At 39.0% G+C, this 14935-nt stretch overlaps 1 protein-coding gene and 1 long non-coding RNA gene across 2 annotated transcripts in view; both read right to left on the bottom strand.

Moving 5' to 3' along the window:
- Positions 1-11685, bottom strand: part of LOC133239131 (uncharacterized) — a 44017-nt gene extending 32332 nt beyond the window's left edge. Inside the window, exons 1-3 of the long non-coding RNA XR_009733732.1 lie at positions 8438-11685; positions 8109-8226; positions 6941-7121 (exon numbers count right to left, since the gene is read on the bottom strand). This is a non-coding gene — a long non-coding RNA (uncharacterized LOC133239131). The remainder of the gene's footprint in view (positions 1-6940; positions 7122-8108; positions 8227-8437) is intronic.
- A 74-nt stretch (positions 11686-11759) lies between these two features.
- LOC133239130 (replication protein A 32 kDa subunit-like) lies at positions 11760-14614 on the bottom strand. Its single transcript, XM_061402726.1, has one exon. It carries the CDS (start codon positions 14486-14488, stop codon positions 13556-13558), a length of 933 nt encoding a protein of 310 aa, XP_061258710.1. The 5' UTR covers positions 14489-14614; the 3' UTR covers positions 11760-13555.
- Positions 14615-14935: the final 321 nt, after the last annotated feature.

The raw sequence follows: 14935 nt of genomic DNA, 5'->3' as shown, positions 1-14935 counted from the left end.
ATCACAAACCTTAATTGTGTGTTGGTTTGGTGAAAGTAAGAGGATGCTTTAAAATTGTGTTTTTAATAGAAGTAGCTGGAGCCAGTGCAAAATAAATTTTAATCTTTTCAGCCAGTTGTGGATTTATTGAAAATGCTCCAAAAGCTGAAAGTAAACAAGAAAATAGACTAGTTTACTTGAGTTCTGTCTTGCCTCAACTTGTCATTGTTACTTGGCTAGTTTACCTATGATTACATAATAGGGTTGCTATCTTTACCATATATTCCAAAGTGGTCTCTAAAGGTTTTCTCTACAATTTACTCTGCACACTAACACAAGATTAATTTCTTGGAATTCCATTTTGTTTGTCTTTTTCCCCATCTGCCTGTGGTTGCTAATTCCATTATTTAATATTCAGTGACACCTGTTGTTTTATTTCATTAGTAAAAAATCTGGGTAAAATGAACCATTTCTCCTCCCATTGAAGAATTTCCCTTAGGCTTTCAGGATTATTTTTTTTAATTTCACTTGGTTTTATTTTATATTGTAGTATAGTTGATTTATAATGTGTTAGTTTCAGGTGTATAGCAAAGTGATTAAGTGTTTTATATATATTCTTTCTCAGATTCTTTTCCCATATAGGTTATTAGAAAGTATTGATCTGAGTTCCCTGCACTTTATAGTAGGTTCTTTTTGACTTTCTATTTTGTACATAATAATATGTATATGTTAATCCCAGCCTTCCTATTTATCATTCCCCCTTCACCTTTCTGCTTTGGTAATCGTAAGTTTGATTTCAGAGTCTGTGAGTCCGTTTCTACTTGGTAAATAAGTTCATTTGCATTTTTTTTAGATTCCATGTATAAGTGATATCATATCATATTTGTCTTTATCTGACATCACTCAGTATGATAATCTCTAGGTCTCTCTATTTCATTCTTTTCAATGGCTAAGTAATATTCCATTGTAAATATGTATCACAACTTCTATATCCATTCATCTGAGATGGACATATAGGTTACTTCCATATCTTGGGTATTGTAAATAGTGCTGCAAGGAACATTGGAGTCCATGTATCTTTTTTAATTATAGTGTTTTTTTTTTTTCTTTATAAATGCCCAGGAGTAGAAGTGCAAGGTCACAGGATAGTTTCCTCTCCGGGCTGTTTCACCTGCTTTTGACTCCACTGATTACTTTAAATGTGGTTTACACTTACTGAGGGCCTAGATATATCCTCTACTCTTTTGGCCTCTTCTCTAAAAGAGAGGCTGGGCCATCTTTCTTTCAAAAGACCATCCATATTCAAGGTGTAGTTCAACATTCTTTCTTTTTATCACAAAATCTTCCCTAATAACTGTGATCAAAGGAAATGTTTCCTTCCATGGCCACACGATTACTTTCAAGGCACAGATGCTTTTGCCTTCACAGGTCCCTTTCTCCCCACTTCCACCCCAAATCTATGTAAAAACCATATTTTTTGACTGTGTTGACATAAACATGAACATAATCCAAAATGAGTTATATTCCTTTACTCTTTTGATTTTGAAAGTAATTAAATATTTTGAGGTGCCCCTAAAGTATCATGAACCCTAGGAGCCTGGCCTCCTATGCTGGGTTATTTAACTCTCTCCTTTATGCTCTCCTCATTCTGGTTCACTTGACTGACTATAAGCCTGCTGAAAGCATCATCCCTTTTGCAGCAGTTCTCCATAGTGGTGATTTGTCCCCAAGGGTCATCTGGAAAAGTCTGGAGACATTTTGGTTATCAAAACTGCAAGGATATTGGGAGGGAGGAGGGAGGAGGGTTTAGGATGGGGAACACATGTATACCTGTGGCGGATTCATTTTGATATTTGGCAAAACTAATACAATTATGTAAAGTTTAAAAATAAAATAAAATTTTTAAAAAAAACTGCAAGGACAGAAGGGGACAATGCAAGTATCCTACTATGCACAGGGAAGCCCCAACCCTGACCCCCAGCAAAATACCAGTAGTGATGAGGGAGACAAACCTTGCCTTATTAGATTGTGAGCTTTGAGGAAATGAGATTTTTTAATGTATACATTGCAAATAACAAAGACATTGCAAGTAACAGCCAACAAAGTATATTTCAAATAGTAGATACACTGCACATTTAAAGAATGAATACTTGAAGTAATTAGAAACATTTTACTGTCCAACTGAAAAGTTTTGAAGCATCTGGTCTTTCAGGATGTAAATTAATATGCCTCATAGTACCCTAGATGGGATCCCAGGCAAAGCACAAACAGAATTCATTGGGCAGCAGAATGTCACTGATCAAAGAAACCATACCAACCAAACTTCAGACTTTTTCTTAAGAGTATCAACACATCAACTTTCTGTTAAGAAAACACTGTAAGGGCTTCCCTGGTGGCTCAGCAGTGAGGAATCCACCTGTCAATGCAGGAGACACAGGTTTGATCCCTGATCAGGAAGATCCCACATGCCAGGGCAACTAAGCCTGTGTGCCACAACTACTGAGTCTGTGCCTTAGAGCCCAGGAGCCACAGCTACTGAGCACATGCTGCAGCTTCTGAAGCCCACATGCCCTAGAGCCTGTGCTCTGCAGCATCAGAAGCCACCACAGTGAGAAGCTCACACACCCCAACTGGAGAGTAGCTCTCACTTGTCACAACTAAAGAAAATCCCGTGCGGCAACAGAGACCCAGCACATCCATAAATACATAAACAAAAAAAATTTTTTTTTTTAAAAAAGAGAGCACTAAGGGAAAAAAACAATTTAAAACACACATGCCAAGTCTTCAGTCTTGGCAATTCCAGTTGTAGAGAATCTTAGGTAATTCTAACACATATATCTTGTTTAGAATGTGTGGTATGGTTGGAAAGATCACATTAATAGATGATCATATCCATTAATCATTTTTAAAGGATCATATATCTATATGCCGTAATAAAACAATACTCACTGGCTTTTAATATTGTTCCTTTTTGATTTGTCTGTATGTTCTAAATAATTGTAATGAATAAGTATACTTTCTAAAATAAATTCTTTTTAAAAAGAAAAGTTTTCTGTTATTTTAAAAATAAAAACTATAGCAAAATCACATTTCATTATTTCTTAGCACACCAGTAAGTGCTCCTTGGGAATGGCCCACATAATAAATTTGCTTTTGTCCTGTTTTCTTCACAGTATAATCAATGGTGGCTGTAAGATCACAGTTTAACATTTCATCAAATTACATGAAACAAAATGAATAAAACTTGTTTTAAGTCTTTATTATAATAAGAAAGTTATCTTCATATCTTAAATTATGGGCTTAAAAAGCCCTCTGTAGGGACACCTGGATCATAAGAACTAACATTGATTCCACACTTCCTATTTGTTAGTTACTAACTTGTTACCTTCTTCTAAGCACCACTTCATTCCATGCTCACAAAATACCTTTGACCTAAGTGTATAACGATGGACATTCTAGAACAGAGGAAACAGGAAATGTGTCTGTGAGCATAACCAATAGGTGACAGACTAAATTACAGAGTGCTCTTGTTCTAGAGCCCAACTTCTAAGATATAGCATTTTATGGCTTTCCCATAAGAGAAGTATGAGAAATATACTATTTAAAAATACGTAGTAGACAAAATCATTGTCAAGTGAGTGATAGGAAAGCTAAAATATGCAATATGGTATAATCATTTCCAGATATACAGAAGTAAAAGTAGAAAGTCAAATTATTTTTGGCAACTGATGAGAGTTGATGCTATTATATTATTTGACTTTTCTGTGATAAAACCCTGGAGGAGGAAATGGCAGCACACTCAAGTATTCTTGCCTGAATAATTCATGGACAGAGAAGTCTGGTGGGGAAGAGTCCATGGGGTTACAAAGAGTCAGACACAACTTAGGGCCTGAGCATGCATGCACACGGTGGCAAAAAGTAACCACGTACACATTTATCCTTGCCTTTTCCTCTCTTCTCTATATTTCTCTGAAAAGAATAAAGCAAAAAAGTAGTGGTGGGTTCGCAAAGTGATAAACATTTGGGAAACTGGAGTTGTTGTTGTTCAGTGGGTCAGTTATGTCCGACTCTTTGCAACCCCGTGGACTGCAGCAAGCCAGGCCTCCCTGCCCTTCACCATCTCCCAGAGCTTGCTCAAACTCATGTCCATTGAGTCAGTAATGCCATCCAACCATCTTGTCCTCTTTCATCCCCTTCTCTTCCTGCCTTCAATCTTTCCCAGCATCAGGGTCTTTTCCAATGAGTCAGTTCTTTGATCAGGTGGCCAGAGTATTGGAGTTTCAGCTTCAGCATCAGTCCTTCCAATGAATATTAGGATTGATTTTCTTTAGGACTGACTGGTTTGATCTTCTTGCAGAACAAGGGGCTCTCAGAAGTCTTCTACAACACCACAGTTCAAAAGCATCAGTTCTTTGCCTCTCACCCTTCTTTATGGTCCAACTCTCACATCCATACATGACTAATGGAAAAACCATAGCTTTGACTATATTGGCCTTTGACTATATGGACAATATGGACCTATATCGGCAAAGTGATATCTCTGCTTTTTAATACACTGTCTAAATTTGTCATAGCTTTTTTTCCACAGAGAAAGTGTCTTTTAATATCATGGCTTCAGTCACCATCTACAGTGATTTTGGAGCCCCAGAAAATAAAGTCTTTCACTGTTTCCATTGCTTCCCCATGAAGTGATGGGACCAGATGCCAAAACTTTGCGTTCTGAATGTTGAGTTTTAAGCCAGCTCTCTTTCACTTTCATCAAGAGGCTCTGTAATTCCTCTTCAGTTTCTGCCATGAGGGTGGTGTCACCTGCATATCTGAGGTTATTGATATTTCTCCCAGCAATCTTGATTCAAGCTTGTGCTTCACCCAGCCCAGCATTTTGCATGATGTACTCTACATCTAAGTTAAACTAAACATCTAAGGGGGACGATATACAGCCTTGACCTACTCCTTTCACAATTTTGAACCAGTCTATTGTTCCATGTCCAGTTCTAACTGTTGCTTCTTGACCTGCATACAGATTTCTCAGGAGGCAGGTAAGGTGGTCTGGTATTCCCAGCTCTTCAAGAATTTTCTACAGTTTGTTATTATTCATACAGTTAAAGGCTTTAACGTAGTCAATGAAGCAGATGTTTTTCTGGAATTCTCTTGCTTTTTCTATGATCCAACAGATGTTGGCAATTTGATCTCTGGTTCCTCTGCCGTTTCTAAATCCAGCTTAAAAATCTGGAAGTTCTCAGTTCACATACTGTTGAAGCCTGGCTTGGAGAATTTTGAGCATTACTTTGCTAGTCTGTGAGATGAGTGCATTTGTGCAGTATTTTGAACGTTCTTTGGCATTGCCTTTCTTTGGGGTTGGAATGAAAACTGACCTTTTCCACTCCTGTGGCCACTTCTGAGTTTTCCAAATTTGCTGGCATATTGAGTGCAACACTTTTACAGCATCATCTTTCAGGATTTGAAATAATTCAGCTGGAATTCCATCACCTCCACTAGCTTTGTTCATAGTGATGCTTCCTTAGGTATACTTGACTTCGCAGTCCAGGATGTCTAGCTCTAGGGGAGTGATCACACCATAGTGGTTATCTGGGTCATTAAGATTTTCTTGTATTCTTGCCACCACTTTTTAATATCTTCTGCTTCTGTTAGGTCCATACTGTTTCTGTTCTTAATTGTGCCCATATTTGCATGAAGTGTTCCCTTGGTATCTCTAATTTTCTTGAAGAGATCTCTAAGTCTTTCCCATTCTTTTTTTCCCTCTATTTCTTTGCATTGATCACTTAAGAAGTCTTTCTTATTTCGCCTTGCTATTCTCTGGAACTCTGTATTCAGATGGGTATATCTTTCCTTTTCTCCTTTGCCTTTCACTTCTCTTCTTTCCTCAATTATTTGTAAGTCCTCCTCAGACAACTTTTTACATTTCTTTTTCTTGGGGATGGTTTTGATCACCACTTCCTATAAAATGTTAGGAACCTCTGTTCATAGTTCTTCAGGTACTCTGTCTATCAGATCTAATCCCTTGATTCTATTTGTCATTTATACTGTATAATCATAAGAGATTTGATTTAGGTCATACCTGAATGGTCTAGTGGTTTTCTCTACTTTCTTCAATTTAAGTTTGAATTTGGCAATAAGGAGTTTATGATCTGAGCCACAGTCAGCTCCTGGTCTTGTTTTTGCTGACTGTATAGAGCTTCTCCATCTTCAGCTGCAAAGAATAGAGTCAATCTGATTTCAGTATTGACCATCTGGTGATGTTCACGTGTAGAATTGCCTCTTGTGTTGTTGAAAGAGGGTGTTTGCTATAACCAATGCATTCTCTTGGCAAAACTCTGTTAGTGTTTGCCCTGCTTAATTTTGTACTCCAAGGCTAAACTTGCCTGTTATTCCAGGTATTTCTTGACTTCCTGCTTTTGCATTCCAGTCCCCTATGATGAAAAGGACAGATTTTTTGGAGTGAAGCTGGGGAATTCTTTACAATCTGGGGAATAATAGGAAATGATGTCTTTTGGACATATTTTCATTTTAATTCTTGTTGCTTAGTCTCTAAGTTGTGTCAGGCTCTTTTGCAACCCCATGGGCCTTCCAGAGTCCTCTCTATATTGGATTTCCCAGGCAAGAACACTGGAGTGGGTTGCTATTTCCTTTTCCAGGGGATCTTCCTCATCCAGGGATTGAACCCAGGTCTCCTGCATTGGCAGGTGGATTCTTTACCACAGAGCCCTCAGGAAATTCTTAGGCTCAGTTATAACCATACAAATTAAAATCTAGAATAACTTTTACATATAAACCTTTAAAATATTTAAAAATATTATTCAAGCTACATATGTTAATGAAATACCTTCATTCCATTGAAATACCTTCCAAGTTCTATAAAATTATATCAATATTACTAATTTAAAAACACATTTAACACATTTTTATGTCAAAATAAAACAAACAGACTTTTTTCCCCTACCTGCAAGCCCGGAATTCTTTAGAATCTGGATCTAGGTATAAGTGTTTCCTGGACCAGGTAGTCCTCTGTCGTTCCCCATCCACACATCATAACCAGCATCTGCCAGGGAAGCCTAGGCTATTGCTTGGAAGATTGGCAGTCACAAGCACGCCACGGTGTAGGAACACAACTGGCTTTTGGACTGAAAAGAAAGCATTGAAAATATTTGATAGCAGAAAAATATATCTGAAAGTATAACAAAGGTCTTCAAGTCACTTTAATATAGTTAGGACTGATTGGCTTGTATCCAAAAGAAATGAGCTAACAATTCATATTTATTTTATGCCAGCATCGAATAGAGAAGGAAACGGCAACCCACTCCAGTATTCTTGCCTGGGAAATCCCATGGACAGAGGGGCCTGGTGGGTTATAATTCATGGGCTCACAAAGACTCAGACACAACTGAGCACACACACACACACACACACACACACACACACACACACCCCAAATGCTGATATTTTTCCTTAATCTTCAGAGCAAAAGAACTGCAACAGCATCTGTGGGGTCCCGTGTCCTCTTCTTATCCTACTTCCCAGAGCACACTTTTCCTTAGTTACTGATTTTAATTTCTAGGGCTTACAATATATATATATATATATATATATATATGTATATAAAGAGTTTACACTTAATGAAAAAATTAGAGAGAAATCTCCAGAAACAGGAATGCTTTGGGTCTTTAAAATCTCATGTGCAGATAATCAAAGAAAAAACAAAGATACCCTTCTAAGCTTGAATAATGCTTGCTGTAAGCACTTAAGGCAGAAAAGAGGAGTGAACCAGAACTATGCTATTACACCAGGAAGAGCAGTGATAATCCACACTTGGGTAAACCGAAGAATATCAGAGAAAAACTGGTTGAAAATTCTGGGTGGGGCTTCTATTTAGAGGCTCTGAATCTCCACCCGGTTCACCAAATCAAATTTATGGGCCAGGGTGTGCTCCACTTTGTTATAGAAGCCAATGTAAATCAAGTGTCATTCAGACCCTCAGCATAGTAGTCAAGAAGGTTCGATGTTTTTTATGAGTAAATTAATCTCATGTTCTGTGATTAGAATATATCTGACTGGATTGTATTTGATTCAAAATTTGAGACACTCATCTTTTTCCATCACATAAATCCTACCTAAATAATTAGCACCATTCTTCCCATTAGGAATCCAGTTGAGCTGAAGGATGTAAGCATCTGCAATGATAACTTCACACTCTTCACTTGGGTAACCCCAGTAGGAAATTATCTGACTCTGAATGGAGAAAAGACAGACCGTTTAGTTTTATGAGTTTACTTGGCCAATTTTATGATTCTTAAAGTAGAATTTCTTATTGGTAGGTTAATGTATACTATGTAAGGAGAACTTTCAGATTTTATCATAAAAGAAATTTTAAAAGAATGAATGAAAGTAATAGTGACAGTCTTTGGAGGTGTTTTCTTAATTAGTGAAAGTAATAACTTACAACATCCATATTGGCTTCAGGATTATTAGATTTTTTCCCAAGGAAAACAAAGTGCATTTCCAAACACATGGAGGACAGACACTGTTTTAAGTAACCACCACATTTTCAACCTACTAAGGAAAAAAATATTAGCATGACACAGTAAATGTTTCAATATAAAGTCAGGGTTCTTGTGCTGCCTTGCTATTTACTTCACAGAGTTTTTGCTTGTTAGCATATCCTCTGGTTCTTGTTTCACTGCCTTGCCTATTAGATGCTTTTATAACACTTCTGTTTTTCTGGTTATTTTCTTTCAGTTGTGTGCATGATATTTCCTCAGAGGACCTTTTATCTATCAACCTGTAGATATGATTTCAGAGCTACCGTTTACTATTTGTTATAGGCTGAACTGTGTTTCTGCACCACACCCCCTGAAAAAGGGTTTAACTCCTAACACTCAATACCCTAGAATGTTTTTGCATATGTATATAAGATTATTGCAGATGTAATTATTCAAGTTAAGGTAATACTGGAGAAGGGTGAGCCTCAGATCCTATAAGACCAGTCTTTATAAGATTACCACATGAAGACAAGGCCATGCAGGGAGAATGCCATGTGATAGAGAAGACATAGGTGGGAGATATATAGCTGTAGGTCAATTAATGGTAAAGACTGCTAGCAAACCACCAGAATCTCGGAAGAGGCAATAAAGGATTCTTTCGCTACAAGTTTCAGAGGGAGTATAGTTCGGCAAAGACCTTGATTTCAGACTTCTAACTTCCAGAACTGTGAGATAATAATCTTCTATTATTTGAAGCTACCTACTTTGTGCTATTTTGTTATAACAGTCCTAGGAAAATGAAAAACCATCTGTCAGAGAAGGGAAAGAGTTTTAATACCTGGACTGATCTTTGTTGAACTTATGAATAAAACAAGGAGATCCCTGATTTAGTGTCTGTTTTGTATGTGAGAACTCACATTAATCCCCTCAAAAAGGCAGCCCAAATGTTACTCAAACACTGCCAAAACAAATAAATTTTTGTATTTTTGCTTTAAAATATCTGGATTCAGAATGACCTATTAAATGTTTCACTCACTGTAATACACATGATGCATGCTACTGTAAAGACCTACAGCAATTCCTCACCTGTCTCTAATGGTTTCCCTAAAGGCCACCTGCACCAACAAGCATAACCACACTCTCCCCCACACCCTGAAATGCTCCAGTGTCCATTCACAGCCCAGTAATTTTCCAAAGTTTTAGAAATTTAGTTTCCTGCTCCACAGTCTTCTACTCTAAACCTGGCCTATTTTTCACCAGGAAAAAAGTTTGGCCTGAGGGATGCATGAAGGAACGGCATGTTTTCTGCCTTTGAGGTGCGTATAATCTAGTGGTAGTTCAGCGGTTCCAGGTCTCTCTACTCGCTCTCTTACCTGTAATGTCCATGCATTTCTCAGTCCCTTCTACTTCTGGTCGACTCAGGGCCTACATGTTTGCTCTTAAAATCCCATAGGTGAACTGAAACTTTAGACTTATTCAAAAAGAAGAATGACTAGGTAACAAGGTAGATATAGAGCATCCTGCTCAGTCCTTGGTTCTAATAAGTATTTGCTGTTCAATAAATAAAAATTAATCATATTATTAGGAGTACTCTTCAAATCCAATGTCTTGTTGTAATAGCACTATACTTTTGAAAGAACAGTTAAAATTAAATGAAAAAATAAATGATACCACTGTTCCTAAAAGCTACCAATGGTCCCTTATGTTTTCCTCAACAGTATAATAAAATTCTTTCTCACTCTCTGTACAAACCTCCTCAAAGGCTCCTTAGGCCTTGTCTTAAAGTACTAAAAATTAGTGTTTGCTGTTTAGGCCAAAGACTGTAAAGATCTCAACTCAAAGCCCCCAGATTTTGAGTAGAGGTAGCCTGAGAGAGAAGGCTGAAGGGAAATTAACATTTAGGGCTGAGAGGGAGAGAGTAAAAGAGGATGACCTCCATAGGCTACCAGGATTGGTGCCTGTGAAGGACCTAATCTGGTCAAGTTCCAACCTGGCCTCTTTTGATAACTATAAACACCAGAAACATTCCTTGCATCTTATTGGAATTAGTGAAATCAATGAATTTTTCAGAAGACTCCACATCCATTTGCTAATACATACTGAATATGTTTTCAAACACCTTCTGTCTTCTCACAGATATTTTGCTAGAGGGCCACTCTCCCCTTGCGGATTTGAGAATAAGCCAGATTTCATTTTAAGTTAGAAACTAGGAGCTAGAGCAAGTGGCAAGGCAGCCTGCTCCTGTTACACATTCAGAGCACTGCTTAGTCTTTCCTTTTTCAAATCCTCTGAAATCAAGTCCCTAGAGAAGTAGAAAATAGGAAAGAAACTTTTTCATAAAAGGTTTTTATGTATATAATCAAGGCTGAAAATTTTAATAGAAAATTATATTTTACCTAAAATAGAACTAAACTTCACAATTAAATATATTAATTTTTAAAGTACAATAAATAAACTTTACCATGCCAGAGAGTCATACTTACTGTCACCAAATGTGGATGCTTTCTGCTTCCTGGATAAGTGAAAAATTTAATTCTTTTTTCCCTTCTCTGTATTTATATATCTGCGTATTTTGGATGACCTTTCCTAAGAATGTTCAGTGGTTACATTTCGGGTAAGTTCTTATATTTGCCAAATTGCAAGTCAAATACTGTATTAACAGTCAATTCACAAAAGGATCTGGCTCCAAAACCATCCTCCTTGATCTATTAGCTAGTCAAACTCTGCTTTTTTGTATCTTTATTCTCTGAGTATTCCAGACTCTGGGCTTCCCTGGTAGCTCAGATGGTAAGAAATCACCTGCAATGAAGGAGACGTGGATTGGATCCCTGGGTAGGGAAGATCCCCTGGTAAAGGGAATGACTTCCCACTCTAGTTTTCTTGTCGGGAGAATCCCATGGTCAGAGGAGCCAGGAAAGCTGAAGTCCATGGGGTCGCAAAAAGTCAGACGGGACTGAGCAACTGGAAAAAAAAAAAAAAAATCCAGACTCTAGCTATCAAGTCTTTCACCAGGACTTGGGTAGGAGCATTTAGCTTATAAAGATGTCCATTTATCTTAAAACAGCCAGTAAGGCCTACTGGTATAGTTTTGAAAATTCTGGGCAAAACAATTTTTACCAGAGTTTTTGAGAGTTGTTAGTATCTAGAGTTGTTTATAAAATGACATATCAAATCTAGCATATACTAACAAAATGAAGTTTTATATGTCTATTGAAATTTTATTTTATTGTGCTAAGAACACATAACATGAGTTCTACCGTCTTAAAATTTTAAATGTATGACAAAATATAGTGGCAGCCCTAACAAAGTTCTTAACCACTCCAATGTGCCCAAACTCATGGGGAGTTTGGTTTTTTGTTTTCCTCCAGTGGTATGCTGAAATCTCCCTTCCAGATGGCTGGTTTTCTACGAAGTCTGGAGGTATCTGCCCAAGATGACATTCCCAGGTTTTCCCCAACCTCAGCTTAGAGAGACCCTGGCAGATTTGCTGGCTTCTGCTAATTCTGGAGCCCCTATGGAGGTATGCCTGCCATACCGCCATACCAGATACACAGGGGATGAGGTTTCCCCTGGGTCCCTTGGGCTAGATTCCACAACCCTCAAAGAAATATTTTGTTTGTGCCTGGTTGCCCCACTCCAGTACTCTTGCCTGGAAAATCCCATGGATGGAGGAGCCTGGTGGGCTGCAGTCCATGGGGTCACTAAGAGTCGGACATGACTGAGCGACTTCACTTTCACTTTTCACTTTCATGCATTGGAGAAGGAAATGGCAACCCACTCCAGTGTTCTTGCCTAGAGAATCCCAGGGACGGGGGAGCCTGGTGGGCTACCGTCTATGGGGTCGCACAGAGTCGGACACGACTGAAGCGACTTAGCAGCAGCAGCAGCAGCCAATGTTTAGTTGTCAAAACGGAGTACAAAAAAACATATCTTTCGCCACCTTGATGCTGACATCATTTCAGTATTTTATAAAGTCAATTTTCCTCAAGTTTTTCTATATGTTGAATATAACTGCAGAAAAATTTCAGCAGACATTTTGCTCAAAATTTTCCAAGCCAAGCTTCAACAGTACGTGAACCGTGAACTTCCTGATGTTCAAGCTGGATTTAGAAAAGGCAGAGGAACCAGAGATCAAATGGCCAACATCTGTTGGATCATCAAAAAAGTAAGAGAGTTCCAGAAAAACATCTACTTCTGCTTTATTGACTATGTCAAAGTCTTTGACTGTGTGGATCACCACAAACTGTGGAAAATTCTTAAAGAGATGGGAATACCAGACTACCTGACCTGCTTCCTGAGAAATGTGTATGCAGGTCAGGAAGCAACAGTTAGAACTGAACATGGAACAACAGACTAGTTCCAAATAGGGAAAGGGGTACATCAAGGCTGTATATTGTTACCTGCTTATGTACTAATATGCAGAGTACATCATGAGAAATGCTGGGCTGGATGAAGCACAAACTGGAATCAAGATTGCCAGGAGAAATATCAATAACCTCAGATATGCAGATGACAGCACCCTTATGGCAGAAAGTGAAGAAGAACTAAAGAGCTTCTTAATGAAAGTGAAAGAGGAGAGCGAAAAAGTTGCCCTAAAGCTCAACATTCAGAAAACTAAGATCATGGCATCTGGTCCCATCAATTCATGGCAAATAGAAGGGGAAACAGTGGAAATAGTGACAGACTTTATTTTCACAGAACACAGAAGTCGCTCAGTTGTGTCCAACTCTTTGCGACCCCATGGATTGTAGCCCACCAGGCTCCTCGGTCCATGGGATTTTCCAGGCATGAATACTGGAGTGGGTTGCCTTTTCCTTCTCCAGGGGATCTTCCTGAGCCAAGGATCGAACCCGGGTCTCCCGCATTGTAGGCAGACGCTTTACCGTCTGAGCTACCAGGGAAGTCCATCAAAAACACAGAAGAGTATTAGTAAGTTTCAAAAGGATGTCAGTTGAGATCTTTTATAGATGAAATCTACTTCCTAGAAGTCAACTCGCCAATTATATGCACAGCTGGAGACAAGAGGCTGCAAAAAAAGGTCCAACTGGAAAATATCTCAGGTACCCAATTAGATCCAGTTATTCTGCGTCTGTGGATTTAAAATGATCATCATCCACGGTGGAATAGATGTGTCCCTCGTTGCTTAGAAAATCCACAGCTAGCTTGATTGAGGCTACAGACATGTGTTGGAATTGGTTCTTGAGATCCTGAAAGTTCAATCCTTCAGGTCTTGGGCAAGCTTTGATCAAATTCAGCACCTGGTTCTGGGCCACAGTGAGGCCATTTGCTGGTATGAAGTTATTCCCACTGAAGTTCCCAGCTTCACCCATTCCTGGTTTGCTGATAGGCGCTCTCCCTGCTGAAGGCTGGCTGTTCGACTTGCTCAGCATCATGTGTGCATTGACTACTTCCAGAATATGTGTGGTGAACTCATTCATATCCTCCAGGGGCATGATCTTAAAGGCTACCAGGCTTTTCTTGTTCTGGAAAGATCTCAGATGACCAGCCACTTTCACATATGTTTCCGGAGGGACCACAGTGTTTTTACTGCTGGCATCATCTGTGTCAACCCACTGGCGAACATCCATGGGTACAGTTGTCATGTCATCTATCTTGTAAACGATGTTGGTTGCAGCCTTCTCTGCATTTCTGATAATCCCCACAATAGTGACCCGTGAAATCTCAACATTTCCAATTCTGAATATTTCATCAACCAGAGTAGCAGAAAGCAGCTGAGATATGGTACAGGGTACAATGTGCTGAGCTTGAGCTCTGGATTTCTTTTTGGCCTGGGAAGCTGTTGGAGATCCAAAGCCCCCAGGGGACTGTGTGTAGCCGCCGGCTCCCCCAAAAGAGGAGGTGCTATAGCTTTCACATCCACTATTCCACATCTTCGACACGATTCCCTCAGGAGAGAGTTCCAGAAGGTTCCCGCTGGAGGGTTCGCCGAACCCCTTCAAGACTTTATTTTGGGGGGCTCCAAAATCACTGCAGATGGTGACTGCACCCATGAAATTAAAAGATGATTGCTCCTTGGAAGAAAACTCATGACCAACCTAGACAGCATATTAAAAAGCATTACTTTACCAACAAAGGTCCATCTAGTCAAAACTATGGTTTTTCCACTAGTCATATATGGATGTGAAAGTTGGACTATAAATAAATCTGAGCACTGATGGATTGATGCTTTTGAACTGTGGTGTTGGAGAAGACTCTTGAGAGTCCCTTGGACTGCAAGGAGATCAAACCAGTCCATCCTAAAGGAGGTCAGTCCTGAGTGTTTATTGGAAGTACAGATGTTGAAGCTGAAACTCCAATACTTTGGCCTCCTGGATTGGAAGAACGGACTCATCTGAAAAGACCCTGATGCTGGGAAAGATTGAAGGCAGGAGGAGAAGCAGATGACAGAAGATGAGATATTTGGATGGCATCACTGAGTCAAGGGACATGAGTTTGGG

This window comes from Bos javanicus, chromosome 26 (assembly GCF_032452875.1).
Source record: "Bos javanicus breed banteng chromosome 26, ARS-OSU_banteng_1.0, whole genome shotgun sequence".
Classification (NCBI taxonomy): domain Eukaryota; kingdom Metazoa; phylum Chordata; class Mammalia; order Artiodactyla; family Bovidae; genus Bos; species Bos javanicus.
The sequence above is the reverse complement of the archived record's forward strand: the minus strand, read 5'-3'. Positions and strand labels throughout refer to the sequence as shown.